Below are 27717 nucleotides of genomic sequence, written 5' to 3'. Positions count from 1 at the left end.
CTTCGCCTCCTCCTGGTGGCCAGGTGTTGTATTTCCCAACAGTAAGGAATGAATCCGTGGACTCTTCCTATCCGGAAGGAAAGGAATTTAACTGCTAAGCATAAATTATGTTTTCCATTTCCCTTCGGCTGAATGATTGGGGGTTATGGGTAAGGGAAGTGACACTTAACAGCTTGCTGTGGTGCTCTTTGCCTCCTCCTGCTGGCCAGGAGTGAATATCCCACCAGTAATTGGAATGACGTAGTGGACTCTCTATGTTCGGAAAGAAATGTTATCAGGTAAGCATAAATTTTATATTTACACTAGATTATCCCTTTAAGACCCTAATCTTTTTAGCCTTGTTTTCACCTATGTTTAAAGGGACATGCATAAGAACACATCAGCCAAGTGTAAATAACTTTAAAACAAATTCATAGTTTTTATTTCAAACCTATAACAAAACAATGCTTAACAAATTGTCAAACTCCAGAATCTGAAGACTGCTGACATTTCTGGATTTCGAGATTTCTCACATTGAGTCATAATAAAAATGACTGACTGGATCTGACCCAGTTATGCAAATATAAGGTGCATGATGACTCCCTAGTATGTTTGCGGCCTTTGGAATCTGAGTTGGACAAGTCTGCTCTGAAATCTGTTTTAAAGGATTTGATCTTGAGAATCATAATAAAATTCTATTTCTTGTAGCTTATTGGCGGTTTTGGTTGTGTGTAAGTGTGGTATATGAGCTCTTCCTCATCTTCATCTTATTCCAGGTAAGAAGAAATTTGTATGTGTGTTTAAATGAAATAATACTTATATATATGTTTACGATTACACCCATAACTACAGGGCAGCTAATGCAGCATATTTTTTTTTTTTTTTTCATTTGTCTTTAACGTTAATTTCCCAAATGTAAATGGTTTTTACCGCTAGGATATAATGCACTGTATTCTTAGGAGAACAGTAAAATATATAATCGGATTATTATAAAATTCTCCCATACTTAATAGAACTATATTTACCAGGGGATAAAATGGCTCTGCGTACTGGAGTAGGTAGAATGGTCTCCCAGAAGCAAGAGGCGGTGGTGGATTGCTCACCTGCATATAGCTATTGTTCTCCCATTCCTGGTTGAATTAATGAAAGTTTTACCTGTTTTGCACAGATGAAGAAATGACTAAGCTCAGTTTTGCTAAACCTTGTATTTAATGGTGCCATAAATAAGGAATTGTATTTTATAAATCTATGATGAATGAGATATATGTATGGTTCCCTCCACTTATATTGCCACACTTGTTAAATATGAGAAAAGAAGGCTGTGAAAAATTGCCTTTAATGTTTATCCTTTTGATATTTTGTTCAAAAAATACACAAAAATACTCTGCTCCCATGGATATCAAACAATTGCAAACACAACACAGGTTTATCCAAAAATAAAAATAATCTTTGTTAAATATATATGGCACAATTGTTGATACCCCTATACATTCATATGAGGACAATATATTTTGAAGTATATTCCAATTGATATGTTACATTTTTTTTTAGTATACTTGGGTGACTAGGAACAGGAAATTAACGATGACTTCCTTTTTCACAAGGGTATAAATATAAGGTAACGCATAGGCCAAATTTCCTTAGCCATTCATCACAATGGGTAAGACCAAGGAATATAGCTGTGATGTGCGGCAAGAAGAATTGTCTATATTCTCTCCATGCACTGTGAAAAGGATGGTTTGGGTGGCCAAAATATCTCCAAAAGGATCACAGCTGGAGAATTGCAGAAGTTATTTGCGTCTTTGGGTCAGAAAGTCTCCAAAACCACAATCCGATGTCACCTACATCACACCAAGAAAAAGTCCTCTACTCTCATCCAAAAACAAACTCAAGAGTCTGAAGTTCCAGTAGTGTCTGGCAAACTGAAAATGGGATTGGGTTCTTTGGTCAGATGAAAACAAATTAGAGCTTTTTGGCAGTGAACACCAGAAGTGGGTATGGCGCTCAGAGATAGCCATATGGAAAAGTACCTCATGCCCACGGTTAAATATGGTGGTGGCTCTCTTACCTTTTAAGGCCGTTATGGCGTTCTATTCCGTCCTAACCGCTGGGCTTTAGCGCCGTTAGGACGGAATTAAATGTACTAGCAGTTTGGCTGTCCTGAAGCTAATGGCGCTTCCTGGATGTAATCATGGTCTGGAGGACGTGCCTAGCATCATAGGGACGCCCCCTGACCTGATCCCATAACTAAAATCTTGTGATCGCATGCAAGATTGCGGGATTTCAGTTTGTCTACATCGGAACATTGTTCTTATGTAAACAAATTGACCCTGTCATGAAAGGGTTAATGTTTTGGGGTTGTTTTTCTGCCAGAGGACTTGGACATTTTATTTGGATACATGTCGTCATGAATTCAAATATCAACTTAATATAATAATTATAATATTAAATGAACACCTGACTGCATCTTCCAGAAAGCTTAAAATAGGCCATGGTTTGATCTTCCAGGGCAATGATCCAAAACGTACATCAAAATCAACACAGAAATGGTTTATTGACCAAAAAAAAATCAAGGTCTTGACATGGCCATCCCAATCCTCTGACTTGAACACCATAGAAAACCTGTGGGGTGAACTGAAGAGGAGAGTCCACCAGCATCAACCTTAAAATTTGAAGGATCTGGAGAGTTTCTGCATGGAGTAGTCTGATCCCTTGCCATGTATTCTCCAACCTCATCAGGCATTATAGGAGAAGACTTAGAGTTGTTATCTTGGCAAAGGGAGGTAGCACAAAGTATTTAAAGGGTGCCAATAATGGTGCCACAAATTTAACAACTTTGTTTTTGGTAAGCCTTCTTTGCTCATATTTACCAAGGGTGCCAATATTAGTGGAGGTCACTGTGTGTGTGTATATGTTTGTGTGTGTATATATAACATTTGTACATTTTTGGTACAGTTATATTTATGGTTTATATATAAATGTTACATGAATAAATGCATATTTCTTTTTATTATAACTAGACAGTACATGATGGAAGGCAATTCATGAAATTTATAGACCCCAAATTGGGAGTTCCTTTGCCTGAAAGGGATTATGGAGGAAACTGTCTCATTTATGATCCAGACAATAAAACTGATCCTTTTCACAATGTATGGGTGAGTATCAGATAGCAGTAATCTTATTTGTTCCGATGGGAGTTTAATTAATAAAAAAAAAAAAGGCTTAAAGACAGTCTACACTAAAATTGTTATTGTTTAAAAAGATAGATAACGCCTTTACTACCCATTCCCCAGCTTTGCACAACCAACATTGTTTATTATTATACTTTATAACATTTAAACCTCTAAATTTCTGCCTGTTTCAAAGGCTATAGACGGTCTCTTATCACAAGCTTTTGTATTTGCTTTTCACAACAGGAGACTGATGGTTCATATGGGCCATAAAGATAACATTGTGTTCACGCCCGAGGAGTTATTTAACATTTAGCAGAACACAATACTAAAGGCAAGTCAGTAGATAATAAATAGTCATGTGATCAGGGGGCTGTCAGAAAATGCTTAGATACAAGGTAATCAAACAGGTAAAAAGTATATTATTATAACTGTTGGTTATGCAAAACTGGGGAATGGGTAATAAAGGGATTATCTATCTTTTTAAAACAATAAAAATTCTATTGTAGACTGTCCCTTTAAAGGTATTCTAAACCCACATTTTTTTTCTTTCATGAGTCAGAGCAGCAATTTTAAGCAACTTTCTAATTTACTCCTATTCTTTGTTCTTTTGGTATCTTTATTTGAAAAGCCGGAATGCAAAGCTTAGGAGCCAGTCCATTTTTGGTTCAGAACCGGGTTTGCGCTTGCTGATTAGTGGCTACATTTTAGCTACCCAGATGCTGAACCAAAAATGGACCGCCTCCAAAGCTTCACATTTCTGCTTATCAAATAAAGATACCAAGAGAACAAGGAAAATAGAAGTAAATTAGAAAGTTGTTTAAAATTGCTGCTCTATCTGAATCATGAAAGAAATTTTTTGGTTATAGAATACCTTTTAATAAAATTAAGTTATCAAATCATGACATTTAAACCTTTTACCTGTTGATTAGAGTGCACTAGTTTCTCCAACATAGGTGTGTCCGGTCCACGGCGTCATCCTTACTTGTGGGATATTCTCTTCCCCAACAGGAAATGGCAAAGAGCCCAGCAAAGCTGGTCACATGATCCCTCCTAGGCTCCGCCTACCCCAGTCATTCTCTTTGCCGTTGTACAGGCAACATCTCCACGGAGATGGCTTAGAGTTTTTTAGTGTTTAACTGTAGTTTTTATTATTCAATCAAGAGTTTGTTATTTTAAAATAGTGCTGGTATGTACTATTTACTCAGAAACAGAAAAGAGATGAAGATTTCTGTTTGTATGAGGAAAATGATTTTAGCACCGTAACTAAAATCCATGGCTGTTCCACACAGGACTGTTGAGAGCAATTAACTTCAGTTGGGGGAACAGTGTGCAGTCTCTTACTGCTTGAGGTATGACACATTCTAACAAGACGATGTAATGCTGGAAGCTGTCATTTTCCCTATGGGATCCGGTAAGCCATGTTTATTAAGATAGTAAATAAGGGCTTCACAAGGGCTTATTAAGACTGTAGACTTTTTCTGGGCTAAATCGATTCATTATTAACACATATTTAGCCTTGAGGAATCATTTATTCTGGGTATTTTGATATGATTATATCGGCAGGCACTGTTTTAGACACCTTATTCTTTAGGGGCTTTCCCTAATCATAGTCAGAGCCTCATTTTCGCGCCGGTATGGCGCACTTGTTTTTGAGGACAGCATGGCATGCAGCTGCATGTGTGTGGAGCTCTGATACATAGAAAAGTCTTTCTGAAGGCATCATTTGGTATCGTATTCCCCTTTGGGCTTGGTTGGGTCTCAGCAAAGCAGATTCCAGGGACTGTAAAGGGGTTAAATATAAAAACGGCTCCGGTTCCGTTATTTTAAGGGTTAAAGCTTCCAAATTTGGTGTGCAATACTTTTAAGGCTTTAAGACACTGTGGTGAAATTTTGGTGAATTTGGAACAATTCCTTCATACTTTTTCGCAATTGCAGTAATAAAGTGTGTTTAGTTTAAAATTTAAAGTGACAGTAACGGTTTTATTTTAAAACGTTTTTTGTGCTTTGTTATCAAGTTTATGCCTGTTTAACATGTCTGAACTACCAGATAGATTGTGTTCTGACTGTGGGGAAACCAAGGTTCCTTCTCATTTAACTATATGTATTTTATGTCATAAAAAAAATTTAGTAAAAATGATGCCCAAGATGATTCCTCAAGTGAGGGGAGTAAGCATGGTACTGCATCATCCCCTCCTTCGTCTACACCAGTCTTGCCCATACAGGAGGCCCCTAGTACATCTAGTGCGCCAATACTCCTTACTATGCAACATTTAACGGCTGTAATGGATAATTCTATCAAAAACATTTTAGCCAATATGCCCACTTATCAGCGAAAGCGCGACTGCTCTGTTTTAGAAAATTCTGTAGAGCATGAGAACGCTGATGATATGGTTTCTGAAGGGCCCCTACACCAGTCTGAGGGGGCCAGGGAGGTTTTGTCTGAGGGAGAAATTTCAGATTCAGGAAACATTTCTCAACAAGCTGAACCTGATGTGATTACTTTTAAATTTAAGTTGGAACATCTCCGCGCTCTGCTTAAGGAGGTGTTATCCAATTTGGATGATTGTGATTATCTGGTCATTCCAGAACCACTATGTAAAATGGAAAAGTTCTTAGAGGCCCCGGGGCCCCCCGAAGCTTTTCCTATATCCAAGCGGGTGGCGTACATTGTTAGTAAAGAATGGGACAGGCCCGGTATACCTTTAGTACCTCCCCCCATATTTATAAAATTGTTTTCCTATAGTCGACCCCAGAAAGGACTGATGGCAGACAGTCCCCAAGGTCGAGGGGGCGGTTTCTACTCTACACAAGCGCGCCACTATACCCATAGAAGATAGTTGTGCTTTCCAAGATCCTATGGATAAAAAATTAGAAGGTCTGCTAAAGATGTTTGTTCAGCAAGGTTCCCTTCTACAACCAATTGCATGCATTGTCCCTGTCACTGCAGCCGCGTGTTTCTAGTTTGATGAGCTAGGAAAGGCGATTATTAGTAATTCTTCTTCTTATGAGGAGATTATGGACAGAATTCGTGCTCTTAAATTGGCTAATTCTTTCACCCTAGACGCCACCTTGCAATTGGCTAGGTTAGCGGCGAAAAAATTCTGGGTTTGCTATTGTGGCGCAGAGCGCTTTGGTTAAAATCTTGGGCAGCGGATGCGTCTTCCAAGAACAAATTGCTTGACATTCCTTTCAAGGGGAAAACACTCTTTGGCCCTGACTTGAAAGAGATTATCTCTGATATCACTGGGGGCAAGGGCCACGCCCTTCCTCAGGATAGGTCTTTTCAAGACCAAAAATAAACCTAAGTTTCGTCCCTTTCGCAGAAACGGATCGGCCCCAAGGGCTACGTCCTCTAAGCAGGAAGGTAATACTTCTCAAGCCAATCCAGCCTGGAGACCTATGCAAGGCTGGAACAAAGGAAAGCAGGCCAGGAAACCTGCCACTGCTACCAAGACAGCATGAAATGCGGGCCCCCGATCCGGGACCGGATCTGGTGGGGGGCAGACTCTCTCTCTTCGCTCAGGCTTGGGCAAGAGATGTTCTGGATCCTTGGGCGCTAGAAATAGTCTCCCAAGGTTATTCTCTGGAGTTCAAGGGGCTTCCTCCAAGGGGGAGGTTCCACAGGTCTCAGTTGTCTTCAGACCACATAAGAAGACAGGCATTCTTACATTGGGTAGAAGACCTGCTAAAAATGGGAGTGATTCATCCTGTTCCATTAGGAGAACAAGGGATGGGGTTCTACTCCAATCTGTTCATAGTTCCCAAAAAAGAGGGAACGTTCAGACCAATCTTAGATCTCTAGATCTTGAACAAGTTCTCAAGGTTCCATCGTTCAAGATGGAAACCATTCGAACACTTCTTCCTTCCATCCAGGAAGGTCAATTCATGACCAAGGTGGATTTCAAGGATGCGTATCTACATATTCCTATCCACAAGGAACATCATCGGTTCCTAAGGTTTGCATTCCTGGACAAGCATTTCCAGTTCGTGGCGTTTTCTTTCGGATTAGCCACTGCTCCTAGGATTTTCTCATAGGTACTAGGGTCCCTTCTGGCGGTGCTAAGACCAAGGGGCATTGCTGTAGTACCTTACTTGGACGACATTCTGATTCGAGCGTCGTCCCATCCTCAAGTAAAGGCTCACACGGACATTGTCCTGGCCTTTCTCAGATCTCACGGATGGAAAGTGAACGTGGAAAAGAGTTCTCTATCTCCGTCAACGAGGGTTCCCTTCTTGGGAACTATAATAGACTCCTTTGAAATGAGGATTTTTCTGACAGAAGCCAGAAAAACAAAACTTCTAGACTCTTGTCGGATACTTCATTCCGTTCCTCTTCCTTCCATAGCGCAGTGCATGGAAGTGATAGGTTTGATGGTAGCGGCAATGGACATAGTTCCTTTTGTGCGCATTCATCTAAGACCATTACAACTGTTCATGCTCAGTCAGTGGTATGGGGACTATTCAGACTTGTCTCCGAAGATACAAGTAAATCAGAGGACCAGAGACTCATTCCGTTGGTGGCTGTCCCTGGACAACCTGTCACAAGGGATGACCTTCCGCAGACCAGAGTGGGTCATTGTCACGACCGACGCCAGTCTGATGGGCTGGGGCGCGGTCTGGGGATCCCTGAAAGCTCAGGGTCTTTGGTCTCGGGTAGAATCTCTTCTACCGATAAATATTCTGGAACTGAGAGCGATATTCAATGCTCTCAAAGCTTGGCCTCAGCTAGCGAGGGCCAAGTTCATACATCAACCATCAGGGGGGAACAAGGAGTTCCCTAGCGATGGAAGAAGTGACCAAAATCATTCTATGGGCGGAGTCTCACTCCTGCCACCTGTCTGCTATCCACATCCCAGGAGTGGAAAATTGGGAAGCGGATTTTCTGAGTCGTCAGACATTGCATCCGGGGGAGTGGGAACTCCATCCGGAAATCTTTGCCCAAGTCACTCAACCGTGGGGCATTCCAGACATGGATCTGATGGCCTCTCGTCAGAACTTCAGAGTTCCTCACTACGGGTACAGATCCAGGGATCCCAAGGCGGCTCTAGTGGATGCACTAGTAGCACCTTGGACCTTCAAACTAGCTTATGTGTTCCCGCCGTTTCCTCTCATCCCCAGGCTGGTAGCCAGGATCAATCAGGAGAGGGCGTCGGTGATTTTGATAGCTCCTGCGTGGCCACGCAGGACTTGGTATGCAGATCTGGTGAATATGTCATCGGCTCCACCATGGAAGCTACCTTTGAGAGACCTTCTTGTTCTAGGTCCGTTCGACCCACTCCAGCTGACTGCTTGGAGATTGAACGCTTGATCTTATCAAAGCGAGGGTTCTCAGATTCTGTTATTAATACTCTTGTTCAGGCCTGAAAGCCTGTAGCCAGAAAAATTACCACATAATTTGGTATATCTGTTGGTGTGAATCTGCAGGATTCCCTTGGGACAAGGTTAAGATTCCTAAGAGTCTATCCTTCCTTCGAGAAGGATTGGAAAAAGGATTATCTGCAAGTTCCTTGATGGGACAGATTTCTGCCTTGTCTGTGTTACTTCACAAAAAGCTGGCAGCTGTGCCAGATGTTCTAGCCTTTGTTCAGGCTCTGGTTAGAATCAAGCCTGTTTACAAAATTTTGACTCCTCCTTGGAGTCTCAACCTAGTTCTTTCAGTTCTTCAGGGGGTTCCGTTTGAACCCTTACATTCCGTTGATATTAAGTTATTATCTTGGAAAGTTTTGTTTTTGGTTGCAATTTCTTCTGCTAGAAGAGTTTCAGAATTATCTGCTCTGCAGTGTTCTTCTCCTTATCTGGTGTTCCATGCAGATAAGGTGGTTTTGCGTACTAAACCTGGTTTTCTTCCAAAAGTTGTTTCTAACAAAAACATTAACCAGGAGATAGTTGTGCCTTCTTTGTGTCCTAATCCAGTTTCAAAGAAGGAACGTTTGTTGCACAACTTGGATGTAGTTCGTGCTCTCAAATTTTACTTAGCAGCTACTAAGGATTTCAGACAAACTTGTCTTTGTTTGTTGTTTGTTCTGGTAAACGGAGAGGTCAAAAAGCAACTTCTACCTCTCTCTCCTTCTGGATTAAAAGCATTATCCGATTGGCTTATGAGACTGCCGGACGGCAGCCTCCTGAAAGAATCACAGCTCACTCCACTAGGGCTGTGGCTTCCACATGGGCCTTCAAGAACGAGGCTTCTGTTGATCAGATATGTAGGGCAGCGACTTGGTCTTCACTGCACACTTTTACCAAATTTTACAAGTTTGATACTTTTGCTTCTTCTGAGGCTATTTTTGGGAGAAAGGTTTTGCAAGCCGTGGTGCCTTCCATTTAGGTGACCTGATTTGCTCCCTCCCTTCATCCGTGTCCTAAAGCTTTGGTATTGGTTCCCACAAGTAAGGATGACGCCGTGGACCGGACACACCTATGTTGGAGAAAACAGAATTTAAGTTTACCTGATAAATTACTTTCTCCAACGGTGTGTCCGGTCCACGGCCCGCCCTGGTTTTTTTAATCAGGTCTGATAATTTATTTTCTTTAACTACAGTCACCACGGTAACATATGGTTTCTCCTATGCAAATATTCCTCCTTAACGTCGGTCGAATGACTGGGGTAGGCGGAGCCTAGGAGGGATCATGTGACCAGCTTTGCTGGGCTCTTTGCCATTTCCTGTTGGGGAAGAGAATATCCCACAAGTAAGGATGACGCCGTGGACCGGACACACCGTTGGAGAAAGTAATTTATCAGGTAAACATAAATTCTGTTTTTTGCTGCCTCTGGGTGAAAAAAGAATGAAGAATAATGTACGTCATAGTTTTTGTGGGGGAGAACTACATTGTTGAACCAATGGGATGTTTTTATTTAAAACCATTCTCTATTTGAAAAAAAATGTAAGTTGCTGATGATTATAATTACCTACAGTTATACTGATGTTTTCCTTACAATAGATTTGTGTAAGAACAGCACGTTTTTTCCCCCGTGTCTGCCGTTTTATTCCACATTGAATCAAGGTCTGTGCTTTATCCTCATGCTTATTTGAGAGGGCAGTTGGACTAATTTTATAAGCGTAGTGCTCAAACTGTTTTTTGAGTGCAAGGAACATTAACCCCTTAATAACCAGCGACATGCCCTGTACATTTCTGGTCTTTCTATGGGGATTGTTTTCTCAGTGCGCTCACTATTAGACCCTCACTATTAGCAGAAAAGCCCTTACGACCAAGAACATACATGGTATGTTGTGGTAGTTTAAGGGGTTAAAGGGATATGAAACCCCAATTTCTTTCATACAGGTGGTAAGAGTCCATGAACCATTACTCCTGGGAATTACCTTTCCCTACCACTAGGTGGAAGCAAAGATTCCCAAACCCCTCCCACCTCACAGGTACCTCAGTCTTGTCTTTAATTCTGCTGGAGGTGGTCAAAGAATGAAGGTGTGCATTTAAAAACAAAAAAATGCCCTTGTTGGGTTATGGATTTAGTTCTTCAGTGAAAAAAAGATTCTTTAAATCTCGCCCTTTGTCTCATTAGTCGGCCTCTCACCACCCATATGAAAAAACATAATTTATGCTTACCAGATAAGTATTTGCAGTGCACTTTATTTTGTTCACTTTTAGTGTTTTTTTAATAAAAAAAACTGTAGTTTTTCCACTCCCCTGTGGAGGCTGGAGAGCATTTTAAGGATTGACCCATGGCACACCTACATGCTGCACAGTGATTGGTTGATTTGTGCAAAAGGAGGTTTATATCTGTTCCAAATAGGTCACAGCAATGGAAGGAAGATAAATGCACAAGAAGCTTTTAAAGTGGATTATTCATGGAGTGCAACATTAGTTATATTTGAAAAATGAGTATACTTTTTTTTTTTTTTTTAAAAAAACAAAAACAAATTTTGTACGCTGATCTTCTGCAAGGCATTGATTTATTTCGAATTCATATCATTTATTTGTATAGCGGCGCCAAATTCCGTAGCGCTGGGTACAGTGATAGGGGTATACAATGACAAGGATTTGTGATAAAATACAAAACTAAATAAATCTAGTACAGGAAGAATAGGACCCTGCTCCGGAGAGTTTAGTCTACAGGTTTAGGGTGCAGAGACATAAGGTTGGGGTAGCTTGTCACATAGGTTGTAGTTGCAGCAGTGAGTCAGACAGTTTATGAATTAGTTTGGTTAGGATGAGAGATGGTAAGCCTCTATGAATAGGTGGGTTTTCAAGGAGTGTCTGAAGCTATACAAGGTTGGAGACAGTCTTATGGAGCAGGGTAGAGCGTTCCAGAGGACAGGAGGAGCACGTGAGATGTCTTGGAGACGGGAATGGGACGTAGAGATAACAGGAGTGGAGAGACGTAGGACAGAGGTTGATCGAAGAGGACGAGATGGGGAATATTTCACGAGAGAGGAAATATAGTTGGGAGTTAAGACTTTTGAGTGCTTTGTAAGTTTGGGTTAATATTTAAATTGTATTCTGGAGTGTTTAGGGACCCAGTGTAGAGACTGGCAGAGCGGAGCAGCTGATGTAGATCGTGGACTTAGGTGGCTGTGTCTAGCAGTAGCATTCATAATAGATTGGAGGTAGGAGAAGGCGGTGTTTTGGAAGGCCATTTAGAAGTAGATTTCCGTTATCAATGCGTGACAAAATGAGGTAATGAATTAGTATTTTTGTAGTTTTGTAGGTGTGAACGGCAGGATTTGGTAAGCGCTTGTATATGTGGGTTGAATGAGATTTCTGAGTCTAGTTTGATCCTGAGACAGCGGACCTGGGGTGAGGTGTTGAGAATAGTCTCCAACGATCAGAGAAATGTCAGGTGTTGGATGTCTCGAAGTGGGGGGGGGTAGGGGAATAAGAAGCAGCTCAGTTTTGGACAGATTGAGTTGGAGGTAGTGTGAAGACATCCAAGAGGAAATTGCAGAGAGGCAGTTGGAAATCTGATTGAGTAAGAAGGGAGAGATATCAGGAGAGGAAAGATAGATTTGGGTATCAGCATATAAGTGGTACTGGAATCCAAAGGAGGCTATAAGTTTTCCAAGGGAGGATGTATAGAGAGAGAAACGCAAGGAACCCAAGACCGAGCCTTGCGGTACTCCAACTGAGAGGGGCATAGGATTAGAAGATATGTTGAAGGAAACTGAAAACGAGCGGTTTGAGAGATATGAGGCAAACAAGGAGAGGGTTGTGTCTCGATGCCAAATGAATGTAGTATTTTTAGGAGGGGAGGATGGTGAACTGTGTCAAAAGCAGCAGACAGGTCAAGAAGAATTGGTAAGGAGTAGTGGCCTTTTGCTTTAGCTGGTAACGGGTCATTTGTTACTTTAGTTAGAGCAGTTTCTGTTAAGTGTTTAGGGCGGAAACCAGATTGTAGTGGATCAAGTAAGGAGTTAGTTGTGAGAAATTGAGTTAGCTGATTATAGACCAGTCATTCAAATATTTTTAAAGGGAAGTAAGGAGACAGATTGTGGTGGAGGGGTCAAGCAAGGGCTTTTTAAGGACTGGTATGATTGACGCATGCTTGAATGTATCGGGGAAAACATAAATTATGCTTACTTGTTAATTTCATTTCCATCTGTGGGAGGAGAGTCCACTGCTTCATTCATTACTTGTGGGAATTAAGAACCTGGCCACCAGAAGGAGGCAAAGACACCCCAGCCAAAGGCTTAAATACCTCCCCCACTCCCCTCATCCCCCAGCCATTCTGCCAAGGGAACATTAGGCGAAATATCAGGGTATAAATGGTGCCAGAAGAATAATAATAAATTTAGGTACGTCCACCCGAGCAAACGGGCGGGAGCCGTGGACTCTCCTCCCACAGATGGAAATAAAATTATCAGGTAAGCATAATTTGTTTTCCATCTTAATGGGAGGAGAGTCCACTGCTTCATTCATTACTTGTGGGAACAAATACCAAAGCTCTAGATGACACTGAACAAAAATGGGAGGGTAAAAGGAGGCGGACCTTAAACTGAGGGCACAAGAGCCTGCATAACCTTTCTCCCAAAAACAGCTTCCGTCAAAGCAAAAACATCAAATTTGTTTAACTTTGTTTAACTTTGTATAAGTATGTAAGGAGGACCAAGTAGCCGACCTTACAAATCTGCTCCACAGAGGCCTTGTTAAAGGCCCAAGACGAGGCCACAGCTCTAGTTGAGTGAGCCGTAATCCTCTGAGGAGGCTTATGTCCCGCTGTCTGATGGGCCAAACGGATAATGCTCCGCAACCAAAAAGACATAAGTGGAAGAGGCCCACTGCCCCCTATGCTTCCCTGAATACACCACAAATAAGGATGAAGTCTGTCTGAAATCTTTTGTGGCTTGAAGATAAAACTTCAAGGCTAGACCCACATCCAAGTTATGCAGTAACCTTTCCTTAGTTGAAGAAGGGTTAGGACACAAAGAAGGAACTACTATCTCCTGATTGATGTTACGATTTGACACCACCTTGGGAAGAAATCCCAACCCAGTGCAAAACACAGCCTTATCAGCGTGAAAAACCAGGTAAGGGGGCTCAGATTGCAAGGCCGCCAACTCGGACTCTGCGAGCCGATGCAATAGCCAGAAGAAGTAGAACCTTCCAGGAAATAATCTTAATGTCAAGCGCATGCATAGGCTCAGAGCCTTCTGCAACACCTTAAGAACCAAATTTAAGCTCCAAGGAGGAGCAGAATTTCTAAAGACAGGTTGGATCCTAGACAGAGCCTGAACAAAGGACTGATTATCAGGAATCTCCGCTAGCTTCTTGTGTAACGGCACCGATAACGCCAAAATCTGTCCCTTTAAGGAACTGGCGGCAAGACCCTTATCCAGTCCATCCTGGAGAAAGTATCCCGGATACCCTAACCTTGTGCTAGGGATATCCATGTTCTTCACACCAGCATAAGTAGGTCATCCACACCTTATGATAGATGCGACGAGTATCCGGCTTCCTGGCCAAGACTAGGCGTTCAATCTCCACGCAGTCAGCCTGGTGTAGAAAGGGACCCTGAACCAGCAGATCTCTGCGACAGGGCAACCTCCATGGAGGAGACAATGACATCCCCCACCAGATCCGCAAACAACGTCCTCCACGGCCACAACAGAGCAATCAGAATGGTCGAAGCTTGCTCCTTTTTGATGCGGGCCATCACACAAGGAAGAAGTGGCAACGGTGGAAAAATATATATTAGGTTGAACTCCCAAGTCACCGCTAAGGCATCTATCAGCTCTGTCTGTTGGTCCCTGGACCCGTATCTGGGTAGCTTGAAGTTGATTCTGTTCGCCATGAGGTCTATCTCCGGCGTCCCCCCATCTGTTGCAGATCTCTGCAAACACCTCGGGATGGAGAGACCATTCCCCCGGGTGAAACTATTGTCTGCTGAGAAAGTCCGCTCCCCAGTTGTCCACACCCGGAATGTGGATCGCTGAGAGCGAACAATTGTGAGTCTCTACCCATTCTAGAATCTGAGATACTTCCCTCTTGGCTAGGGAGCTTCTCGACCCCCCCCTGATGATTTATGTAAGCCACCAAGGTAATGTTGTCCGACTGGAATCTGATGAATCGGGACAACCCAAGGTGGGGCCAAGCCCTCAGAGCGTAGAATATCGTTCAAAGTTCCAGAATATTTATTGGTAGTCGATCCTCGAGTCCACCTGCCTTGTGCCCTTCTGGCACCCTAAACAGCTCCCCATCCTGATAGACTTGCGTCCGTGGTCACAATCTCCCAGGATGGCCTGAAGGATATCCCCTTGGCCAGCTGTCCCGGACGGATCCACCAAGAGAGGGAATCCCTTAATCCGTATTCCAGAGAGATCTGTTGGGATAGATCTGAATGATCACCGTTCCATTGTCTCAACATGCATAACTTAAGAGGTCTGAGATGAAACCTGGCGAATGGAATGACATCTATGATGGATACCATGAGTCCAATCACCTCCATACACCTGGCCACAGATGGCCTTGAGGAGGTCTGAAGGGCAAGACAGCTGGACGCAATCTTGGAACGTCTCTGCTCTGTCAAGAATATCTTCATTGATATGAAATCTATTATCGTACCCAGGAACTCCACCCTGTTGCTGGGAACCAGAGAACTCTTTAGATTTAAAGAGGGAGTATCCCCTCTAACATATCAGAGTCCTCCATAGCTTGCGCCTTTAAGATGGACTGTGATAGATTAAATGGCACCTTTATACACCAATGGCCGGGGCACTCACCACCTTCTATGACCCGGACCACAGAGAAACAGTTACGTTTCCTGCAATTGCCTATCAGGAAAGAGGAAGTTGAAGAGACCATGCAGGGCCACTCATGCACTATTGAGAGAGCGTGCCAAAAAAGGCCGCTTCGATCTACACCTGAGTATTCACACATTGCTAGAGCCTCATCTCACACATGCCATAGCATTGACACAATAAGTATATTATGCAAAAATCCCCCCCTGTTCAATAATCGCCCTTCCAGGGATATTAACCCTTGATTCTATCAGATAAAAGGAGACACAATGTGACCCCGTCTTCTTGTGTTATCATATGTGTATAAATGAAACGATCTTACCAGAATCTACGCTGTGGAACAGTTACACGGCCCTTCAAGTGTGACAGGTTAGTAGCAGCGCTCCTGACATGGACTTGAGAATAATGGCAGGCAGCAAAACTCATCAATGCTGATTGCCCAGGAGCTGTTAATGAGTCTGGATGGTTTCGCAGAGACGACACTACCTGCATCTCCGGACTCTAACTTTCATCCATGCTCTCACTGAGAGGCTGACAGGATTACTTAAAACTCCAGTCCCACTTCGAAGAGCACTACTCTCCATAAAAGACTACTTTGAATATTCCAACACTTTTTTGCCAACCTCCTGTGACGAAAGGCATAGAATGGCTGGGGGATGAGGGCAGTGGGGAAGGTATGTAAGCCTTTGGCTGGGGTGTCTTTGCCTCCTTCTGGTGGCCAGGTTCTTAATTCCCACAAGCAATGACTGAAGCAGTGGACTCTCCTCCCATTAAGATGGAAATGTGCCAGCGGTAAGAGATTGGTTAAAGAGATGTGTTGGGGTAGGGGTTAGTGAAGCAGAGAGGGAGGGAAGAAATTGTGAAGAAATAGGGTCAAGTGGGCAGGTTGTGAGATGAGCCAAGGATAGGAGTACAGAGACTTCTTCCTCTGTTACAGGAGGGAAGTAGCATAGAGTTTTGTTAATAGAAGGGGTGGGTAGGATTGCTGGGTTTGAGGGGTGTGAGGTGCAGATATCTTTTCTAATGGTGTCCATTTCATTTTTGAAGTGATCATCAATAATCTGAGCAGTGAGGTTAGTAGTGGGCGGGGGTGCAGGCGGACGTAGAAGGGAGTTAAAGGTTGAGAACAGCTTTCTTGGGTTGGATGCGTGAGATGACACAAGGGAGGAGAAATATACTTGTTTGGCCAGGCTGAGCACAGAGTTGTAGATCTTAAAGGGACACTGAACCCAATTTTTTTCTTTTGTAATTTAGAGCATGCAATTTTAAGCAACTTTTTAATTTACTCCTATTAACTTTTTTCTTTTTAAAGACTCAATGAGTCCACGGATCATCATCCTTACTTGTGGAATTACACCTCCTGGTCAGCAGGAGGAGGCAAAGAGCACCACAACAGAGCTGTTACATATAGCACCTCCCTTCCCTCCCACTCCAGTTATTCTCTTTGCCTACGTTAGTGATAGGAAGAGGTAAAGTGAGGTGTTAGTTTTAGATTCTTAAATCACAAGTTTATTTTAAAGTAGTGCCAGAGTGTGCTACTTTTGTTCTGGGGTGTAGCCTGGTTCCATTTCAGTCTCTACAGTAGAGCTTTAGTGCAATGGGAACTTGTGGGACATAATTCTCACTGCGCCTCCCATATTTGTGCTGCCCTATCTCCTTCAGTCTGAGGTACTTCTTGACTCGGCATGTATTTATTTCTCAGGCCAATGTGAAGGAGAGGTGCTCTCAAGCTTGGGAACTGCCTTCCTGCCAGGCAGTGTTTAAGGTAAGTGTTGCCTTTTTTTCCTGGGACCTAAGGAGACTCAGTATGTTTGGTATAAACAGCACTATGGAACATAAGGGGTTAATGGTTAAAGCCTTGTTTATGTTGGGACTCGTTTTAACTTTCAATTGAAGGTTTTTTTTGAGGCAGTGAGATATATTGCTGGGGCTGGAGAAAGGTTGCTTTTATTGTTGGAAGGCTCCGGTGGTTTCGCTATAATTTTTTTCACGGAGAGACATTTATCTTTAGGAACGCCCACGATGAGCGGGACTTCTGGGTTTTGTGCGTCTTTCTGTAAGAGCGCACTTTTCTCTGGTATTTTAACTTCGTCATTGAGCCGGACAGGTTGCTTATCTGCTCTAGAGCGGCATGCAATATATTTTCATGCTTTTCTAGTGCAAATGAGTTAGATTCTTTTCTGAAGTTTCCTGGCAGTGTGACTGTTAACGGATCAATAGCAGAGGGATCCGGTGTCATTTATCACGGTAGGAGCACCTCAGCAGGCTGCTGAGGTGCAGAGGTGTATTTCATTAGTCATTTTTCTTAAATATTGGGCTTAGGAATAGATTCTTAAATCTGACAGAAAAATAGTGAAACAGTTTGTATTTAAAGGGGCAGTAACGTGTTTTTTTTAAATAATTATCATTGCTTGATATTTATTTTTTCTGTTTGTTTGAAAATTTGTGATGAAAGATGGACCAAGAGGGTGTACAATATGTTACATGTGCTTTGTTTCTTGATGCAAATGTGGAACCACCAATCCCTTTCTGTCCTATGTGTTGAAAGGACTAAGTTTTAGGGATAAAAAAATTTGAGCCAATCTCCTCTCAGGCAGATGTTGTCAATTTATGCCGCAACTTTCTCCCCAAGTGTCCCAAAAATTAACGCCCCCACTAGCAGTGCCCTGCACTTCTGCGCTAGTACCTGCTGCAGTTACTTTAAAAGACATTGCGGAGGTTATGCCTTCCACAATTTCTGATGCGTTGTCTGCTTTTCCTATGCTTCAAGGCAAGCGCAAGAGGAAAGACGAGCATGTTATCCGTGAGGTTTCTGATGCCATGGTGGCTGTCTCAAAGGTACCCTCTCAGGGAACTTAGATGGAGGGTATAGAGGTTTTATCAGATAAAAAGTCCAAGAAGCCTGCTGCTGACTCCAAAATCGCATGAAGGGCATGCCCCCGATCCGGGACCGGATCTGGTGGGGGGCAGACTTTCTTTCTTCGTTCAAGCTTGGGTGCGAGACGTTCAGGATCCCTGGGCTATAGAAATAGTGTCCCAGGGATACAAACTGGAGTTCAAGAATTTTCCTCCTCAAGGAAAATTTCTTCTTTCAAGATTATCTGCAAACCAGTACAGGAACACGGGCAGGGTTTTTTATTTAAATCTGTTTGTAGTTCCCAAGAAGGAGGGAACTTTCAGACCTATTTTAGACCTCAAGAGTCTGAACAAGTTTCTCAGAGTTCCATCTTTCAAGATGGAAACTATTCGTACCATTCTTCCATTGATCCTGGAGGGTCAATTTATGACAGTGGACTTAAAGGATGCATATCTGCATGTTCCTATCCACAGAGATCATCACAAGTTCCTATCCACAGAGATCATCACAAGTTCCTAAGGCTTGCCTTTCTGGACAGACACTTTCAGTTTGTGGCTCTTCCTTTCGGGCTGGCCACGGCACCCAGAATTTTCACAAAGGTTCTTGTGTCTCTGCTGGCGGTTTTAAGACCGCGGGGCATTGTGGTGGAGCCTTATCTGGACGATATTCTAATCCAGGCGCCATCTTGTCAGCAAGCAAAGTCCCATACCAATATTGTACTATCCTTCCTGAGAACTCACGGGTGGAAGGTAAATCTGGAAATAAGTTCCTTAATCCCGAAAACAAAGGTGACTTTTTTGGGAACTGTAATCGATTCTATATCTATGAGAATTTGTCTGACAGAGGTCAGGAAATTAAAGATTCTAGATGCCTGTCAAGCTCTTCAGTCCAATCCTCGGCCGTCAGTGGCCCAGTGCATGGAAGTAATCGGACTGATGGTGGCGGCAATGGACATCATTCCATTTGCTCGGTTTCACCTCAGACCTCTGCAGTTGAACATGCTCAGGCTATGGAATGGAGATTATACAGACTTGTCTCCTCGAATAACCCTGGAGCAGGAGACAAGGGATTCACTTCAATGGTGGTTGTCTCTGGATCATCTATCCCAGGGAACATGCTTTCGCAGACCACCATGTGTGATTGTGACAACAGATGCCAGCCTTCTAGGGTGGGGATCTGTCTGGGGTCCTCTAAAGGCTCAGGGAGTGTGGACTCCGGCAGAGTCTGTTCTTCCTATAAACATCCTGGAATGGAGAGCGATTTTCAATGCTCTTCTATCCTGGCCTCAGTTGGCTTCGGCCCAGTTCATCAGATTCCAGACGGACAATATAACGACAGTGGCTTACATCAATCATCAGGGAGGAACGGCCTTGACATTAAATTACTATCTTGGAAGGTTCTCTTTTTACTGGCTATTGCCTTGTTTGTCTTTTCTGGGAAGTGTAAGGGGCAGAAAGCCTCGTTGACTTCCTTGTCTTTTTGGTTGAGGAGCATTATTAGCTTAGCTTATGAGACAGCGGGACTTAAGCCTCCTCAGAGGATTAAGGCTCATTCTACTAGAGCAGTGGCTTCCTCTTGGGCCTTCAAGATTGAGGCATCTATGGAGCAGATTTGTAAGGCGGCTACCTGGTCCTTCTTGCATACCTTTTCAAAATTTTACAAGTTTGATGTTTTTGCTTCGGCCGAAGCATCTTTTGGGAGAAAGGGTTTTGCAGGCTGTGGTGCCCTCAGAATAGGGTCTGCCTCTCGTTTTACCCTCCGGGTTCATTCAGTGCCCTCTAGAGCTTGGGTATATGTTTCCCATAAGTAAGGAATGAAGCCGTGGATTCTCCTCATATTAAGATGGAAAACATAAATTATACTTACCAGTATCATGTGTTTAACCGAAACATACTTTTAGAATATGATAACAAATTTGTTCAGCTTATTTAAGTAAAAATACTTTGTATGAAACATGTAGGGTTGAGCTGATGGCCACATCTGATTAGCAAAGGGATTGTGGTGTTCCACACTTCCCATTAGGTAACTACACGTTTGTATTTGTACTACATTTTCTAGATTTCAGTAATGGATATATTTGTTAAATGTATTAATAGACTGAAGCTCCAAGTGAAACGTTTTACTATTAATGTGATTTTATCATTTTGTTTTTCGAGGCTTTATCATTGCGAGTATGTGACCTATGGGCCAATCCTACAACTAGTGTCTGTTCCTCAATATAAAATAAATCTGTGACTGACCCTAATTTAGTCATTCTCTCTCACTGGTAGCAGACAGCCATCGCTGGGATTAGGATGGATTGATAAGGATTGTGTCATGTCCTATTATAAGAAGGCTAAGCAAGTGCTTAAAGTGTTCCTTGACACTTCAGAGTATGAAAAAACATTTACTAAAGGGATACAGGCCGGCTTTAGGAAAGTATTTAACCTTTTCAGTGCTAAGCAAGATGGTTTTTTTTAAGGACCATTAAACTCATTTCAACAACACAAATCAAACATTATTGCAATATATATTCATTATTTATTTTGCTTTCTTTTGTTGTAAAATACAACTGAAAATTGTACTTGTTCCACTTTCTCCCAGGGAGTCTTGGGTTTTGTTTACCCATTACTACCTCATACTCTGTATTCATTAGATTTTTTTAAATTTTTTTTTTTTTTTTTTTAAAGGTGGATGATCAGTTTTGTATCAACAACCATCATAGGAAAAGTGTTCTTTGCAATAGGAGTGAGTGTACCAAGGTAGTTTAGGTGTTAGTATTATTTTGTATATAAATGTATTTCTCTTGTAGTGTATCCAGTCCACGGATCATCCATTACTTGTGGGATATATTCCCTTCCCAACAGGAAGTTGCAAGAGGATCACCCACAGCAGAGCTGCTATATAGCTCCTCCCCTACATGTCATATCCAGTCATTCTCTTGCAACCCTCAACATAGATGGAGGTCGTGAGAGGACTGTGGTGTTTTATACTTAATTATTTCTTCAATCAAAAGTTTGTTATTTTTAAATGGCACCGGAGTGTGCTGTTTTTTTTCTCAGGCAGTATTTGGAAGAAGAATCTGCCTGCGTTTTCTATGATCTTAGCAGAAGTAACTAAGATCCACTGGCTGTTCTCACACATTCTGAGGAGTGGGGTAACTTCAGAAAGGGAATGGTGTGTGGGGTATCCTGCAACTAAGGTATGTGCAGTAATTTTTTTTTCCAAGGAATGGAATTGACTAAGAAAATGCTGCTGATACCGAAGTAATGTAAGTAAAGCCTTAAATGCAGCGAAAGCGACTGGTATCAGGCTTATTAATGTATGTGCAGTAAAATAATTTTCTAGGTAATGGAATTTGACTAAGAAAATGCTGCTAATACTGAAATAATGTAGTAAAGCCTTAAATGCAGTAGAAGCGACTGGTATCAGGCTTATCATTAGAGATGCATACTCTTTAAAAAAGATGTTTTTAAAACGTTTGCTGGCATGTTTAATCGTTTTTTTGAGGTACATTGGTGATAAAATTTATTGGGGCATATTTTTTCCACATGGCTAACTTAATTTCTGCATAGAAACAGTTAACTGAGGCTTCCCACTGATGTAATAATAAGTGGGAGGGGCCTATTTTAGCGATTTTTTTTTTGCACAGTAAAAATTCAGACTCAGTCTTCCTGCTTCTTCTTGCATGATCCAGGACGTCTCTAGAGAGCTCAAGGGACTTCAAAAGTCATTTTGAGGGAGGTAATCAGTCACAGCAGACCTGTGACAGTGTGTTTAACTGTGTTTAAAAACGTTTTTTTCTCTATTGATTATCCGGTTTGGGTATTAAGGGGTTAATCATCCATTTGCAAGTGGGTGCAATGCTCTGCTTATTTAATACATTTACTGTGAAAATTTGGTTGGTATAACTGCTTTGGTTCATTGTTGTTTCAACTTGAGACAGGTTGTGTGCTTCTTAAAGGCGCAGTAGCGTTTTTTATTTTGTTTGTAAACTGATTTTAAAGTGTTTTCCAAGCTTGCTAGTCTCATTGCTAGTCTGTTTAAACATGTCTGACACAGATTAATCTGTTTGTTCATTATGTTTGAAGGCCAGTGTGGAGCCCCATAGAAATATGTGTACTAAATGTATTTATTTCACTTTAAATAATAAAGGTCAGTCTTTATCTATAAAAGAATTATCACCAGACGACGAGGGGGAAGTTATGCAGACTAACTCTCCTCACATGTCAGTACCTTCGCCTCCCGCTCAGGGGGCGCGTGCTAATATGGCGCCAAGTACATCAGGGACGCCCATAGCAATTACTTTACAGGACATGGCTACAATCATGAATAATACACTGTCAGAAGTATTATCTAGATTGCCAGAATTGAGAGGCAAGCGCGATAGCTCTGGGATTAGGAGAGATGCAGAGCGCGCTGGTGCTGTAAGAGCCATGTCTGATACTGCGTCACAGTTTGCAGAACATGAGGATGGAGAGCTTCATTCTGTGGGTGACGGATCTGATCCGGGGAAACCTGATTCAGAGATCTCTAATTTTAAATTTAAGCTTGAGAACCTCCGTGTATTGCTTGGGGAGGTTTTAGCTGCTCTGAATGACTGTAACACAGTTGCAATTCCAGAGAAATTGTGTAGGCTGGATAGATACTATGCGGTACCGGTGTGTACTGACGTTTTTCCTATACCTAAAAGGCTTACAGAAATTATTAGCAAGGAGTGGGATAGACCCGGTGTGCCATTTTCCCCACCTCCTATATTTAGGAAGATGTTTCCAATAGACGCCACTACATGGGACTTATGGCAGACGGTCCCTAAGGTGGAGGGAGCAGTTTCTACTTTAGCTAAGCGTACCACTATCCCGGTGGAGGATAGTTGTGCTTTTTCGGATCCAATGGATAAAAAATTAGGTTACCTTAAGAAAATGTTTGTTCAACAAGGTTTTATCTTGCAGCCCCTTGCATGCATTGCGCCTGTCACTGCTGCTACGGCATTCTGGTTTGAGTCTCTGGAAGAGGCCATTCACACAGCTTCATTGGATGAAATTATGGACAAGCTTAAATCACTTAAGCTGGCTAATGCTTTTGTTTCTGATGCCATTGTACATTTGACTAAACTAACGGCTAAGGATTCGCCATCCAGGCGCGGAGAGCGCTATGGCTTAAATCCTGGTCAGCTGACGTGACTTCTAAATTACTTAATATTCCTTTCAAGGGGCAGACCTTATTCGGGCCCGGCTTGAAGGAAATTATTGCTGACATTACTGGAGGTAAGGGTCATACCCTTCCTCAAGACAGGGCCAAATCAAAGGCCAAACAGTCTAATTTTCGTGCCTTTCGAAATTTCAAGGCAGGAGCAGCATCAACTTCCTCCGCTCCAAAACAGGAAGGAACTGTTGCTCGTTACAGACAGGCCTGGAAAACTAACCAGTCCTGGAACAAGGGCAAGCAGGCCAGAAAACCTTCTACTGCCCCAAGACAGCATGAACGAACGGCCCCCTATCCAGAAACGGATCTAGTGGGGGGCAGACTTTCTCTCTTCTACCCCATTAGAGGTTTTATCTAAAGGAGATGATGAACTCACAATGGTTCAATTATTTCATAAACTAGAAGATGCTTTAAAACGGGAACACAGACATTGGTGGGACATAGATACCCTAAAAAAATATAAAAACAAAGGTCATATACCAAGAGGCTTAAGGATTAGTAAACTATGTTCCTTTACACATGATGAAGATCTTACTAAAAAATGGCAGAATGAACTAACTGTTTGTTCATTTAAGTTAATAGATCTACTTATTGAATTTAGAGAGTCTCTTTTGAATAGTGTGGTATCGGAAATTGAGAAATTACAAATGTTATTAGGTAAATTTGCTAATAACCCTGATTATATGAGCAAAAACAAAGATATATTAGATGGATCAGATATATTCCAAAAGAAATTAATTAAGCAAAAAATTAAAAAATTAGCTAGAGACGAAAAAGGTTATTTAGAAGGTTGTATCTATAGTACACCCACAATGAGTAATGAAATGGAGGATATCTCCAATGAAGATAACGGTGAACAGAAGGAGATCTTAGAATCAGAAGGAGAAACTAATAATAAATGGGTTAAGGTAAATTACAAAAAACCTAAAGATAAAAAGAAAAATGTGGGGAGTAATCAGAATTTGAGGCCGGACTATCAATCGCCAGGTCCCTCTAGGAATAATTTTGATTCATGGAGAGATAAAAATAACCATGTCAATCAGGGTGTTTATTCTAATAATAGGAGATTTAATAGTAACCATTATTCACCAAGGAATTCTTTTAACAATAGATATAATCAATTTGGAGAGTATAATCATAAGAATGATGAATATTACAGAATGTCATCGCAAAATAGAAATAAACAACACTATCCTGATCAGTATAATTGGGAAAATAAAAAATCGGACTGGAGATCACAAAATTCACAGGATTTTCAGTCAAACAGAGAGCAAGGTCCTCATATAACACATCAGAGACACATGCCTATACGTCTAAAGCAATTAGAGAGAGCTCCCCCAAGAGTAGAAAATATAAGAACTTTTACACCACAAAAAAGATCATACGCAAGCGTGGCAGGAGAGGCAGAGGTAAATTTGCCAAAAAGAAGAGACTTTTAGAGAATGAAAGAAGGCATCTTCAATCTCTCGAGTCACATCCTCACAAATGAAGAAATTTGCGTATTAAATAGGGGCCTTTCTTTTTGTCCTTCTAACGAACATAATTTGTTCTAACTGTTTGTGGACCTTAATCGGTTTGTAAGAAAACTGTCTATGCAAAAGTATTTTTGTGATAAGAAAATAAACAGCACAACACAATCTGCTATCATTACTGATGATATGCCAGAAAGACCAACTGATAATATAGTATATCATGAACCAGAAGAGTTATGTAACATTTTGTTTGATGATTATATCCATTCCAATTTAATGTTAAGATCTAATTTTAATCCGCCAGTTACTAGTCCATACATTTCTCTATTTCAAAATCTTGTTCTAGAGGAGTTTGGTGCACTAGAGAAGAAGGTGGGTAACCCCAATTTGAATCTATATGAGATTAAAGCTTTGTCAAGACTAGCCAAGAATGACAACTTGGTGATCAGGCAGGCTGATAAAGGGGGAGGGGTTGTTCTACAAAATATGTCAGATTATTTACAGGAAGCAAATAGGATCCTTTTAGATCAAAATTATTATAAAAAGCTTACATATAATCCTACCAAAACATATACCACCCATCTAATTAAAATGGTAGACAAGGGTTTTTTAGAGGGGATCTTAACCAAAAAGGAGAAAGAATATCTGGTCCCTATGTCACCAAATCTAGCATACTATTATCACCTCCCGAAAATACACAAATGTACCAATAATCCACCGGGTAGGCCCATTATTTCGGGCATAGGGAGTCTCACTTGCAACTTATCCGAATATATTGATCAATTTTTTAAAAAAATAGTGAAGGGTCTTCCATCATATATCAAAGATACCCCGGACCTCATAGCCAAACTATCTAAAATAGAAAAGGCTGAGCGTAAGCTCATATGGTTCACTTGTGACGTGACAGCTCTTTATTCAAACATAGAGCACCATCTGGGCATAGATGCTATAGATGTTTTTTTGAAGAGAGATCAATTTTTACCCACTAAACAGAGATTATTTTTGTTGGAAGCTATTTCATTTGTGTTAAAACATAATTATTTTGTTTATCAGGAACAATTTTTTTTACAAACTAAGGGAACGGCCATGGGCACCAGATTTGCCCCCAGTTTCGCTAATTTATTTATGGGGGTTTTTGAAGAAAGATACATTTACAACTCCCCCCTGGGGGCAAGTCTGGTGTTCTATGGCCGTTTTATAGATGATCTTATTTTTATTTGGGAAGGTACAGAGGATAATGCCTTAGACTTTATTAAATCACTTAATGAAAATAATATGGGACTTAAGTTCACTCATAATATTAATGCAGATCATATTGAATTTTTGGACTTGGTATTATATTGGGACCAAGTAGGTCATATTTTTACCAAAACTCACTTTAAAACAGTGGACACAAATAGTTACTTGAATTATAAAAGCAACCATTATAAAGCATGGAAGAAGAATATTCCATACAATCAGTTCTCTAGAATCTGTAGAAATTGTACAAATTTAACTCTTTTTGACGAACAAGCAGGAATCCTAAAAAGTAGATTCGTGGAAAGAAATTATCCTAGGGATCTAATAGAGGAGAGTTTTTTTGAAGGCTAGGAATAAAGATAGATCTGAATTCTTTAAAACTCCAAAAGAGAAAGAGAATCTAGAGTGCAACAAGTTAGATGAAATAGGCACTAATAAGAACAAAACTAATAAAAATAAAAATCTTAGATTTATAACTAAATATACCTCAAATCATGATAAAATTAAGAGAATTGTTCGTAAACATTGGAATATTCTATTGAACGATCCGGTATTAAGAAACATTTTAGATGAAAACCCTATATGTACTTTTAAAAGAGCACCTTCACTTAAAAATAAACTTGCCCCTAGCAAAATAGTGATGAGGAAATTTGGAAAAAATAGAGAACAGAAGACGAAAGATTGGCTGTCTAATAAGAAAGGGTTCTATAAATGTAAAAGAGCAAACTGTGGGTTATGTGAATTTACGAAGGGGGAAAAGTTGAAGTTCAGGTCTTTTTCTACAAAGGAGGAATTTGAGATTAAGACTCGTTTTTCATGTGATTCCTCTTTTGTAATATATTTACTGGAGTGCAAATGTGGCCTACAGTATATAGGGAGAACTTCTAGACCCCTGAAAAAAAGATGGGGGGAACACATGAGAAATGTGAGAAAGTCCTGTATTAAACACAGTGTCTCTAGACATGGAGTATGTTGTCATGATGGGCAGACAGATTTGTATAGTATTTTTCCAATTGAACAAATCTCTTCTAAATGGGGCAGAAATAGACTTATTGACCTAAGACAAAGGGAGACATATTGGATCTGGAAATTAAAAACTTTGAATCCATATGGTCTAAATGAGAATCTGGACATGGCGGCATTCAATTAGGTTGTAGTCCAATATTTTATTAGTTAGTAGTTATTTCTATTTTTTGTTTCATCATAATCTAATTGGGAGGTGTATTTATATTCGACTTGGCCTAGGTATTTTAGTAACTTTTTACCCTTAGAGCTGTTAACAATTGGATTCTGATTTTGATATCTTTATATTAGGAGGAATAGTTGTTGGGACATCATGGTTTGTTATAACCTGACATAGATGCTAACACCTAACCCGTTTAATATATTTTATTTTTATGTTAATATATCATTTTATTATTATGTATTATTTTGTTGTATCTATTTAATACAGGAGTTGTTCTAGATTTTATATTTTATGTATTATGGGATTATATTTTATATATATATTTTATATCCAGCATATTTTTGTTCATAGTGAAATTAGCTATTTGAGCTAGTATATGGCATAGCATTGCTATTTTTTTGTAAATGCATGAAGGAGAAGCATCCCAATTTGGGGT

General features: G+C 41.0%; 1 protein-coding gene across 2 annotated transcripts in view; it reads left to right on the top strand.

The window, feature by feature from the left end:
- Window positions 1–27717, top strand: part of PTDSS2 (phosphatidylserine synthase 2) — a gene marked incomplete in the record, with an annotated part of 329198 nt that overhangs the window by 190011 nt on the left and 111470 nt on the right. For both annotated transcript variants that reach the window (XM_053720438.1, XM_053720439.1), the window contains 2 exon segments: window positions 688–755; window positions 3000–3134. In XM_053720438.1, the coding sequence (XP_053576413.1) occupies window positions 688–755; window positions 3000–3134 (203 nt within the window).

The sequence above is a fragment of the Bombina bombina genome, chromosome 7 (genome assembly GCF_027579735.1).
Source record: "Bombina bombina isolate aBomBom1 chromosome 7, aBomBom1.pri, whole genome shotgun sequence".
Taxonomy (NCBI): domain Eukaryota; kingdom Metazoa; phylum Chordata; class Amphibia; order Anura; family Bombinatoridae; genus Bombina; species Bombina bombina.
Note: the sequence above shows the minus strand (reverse complement) of the source record. Positions and strands in the feature narration are given on the sequence as shown.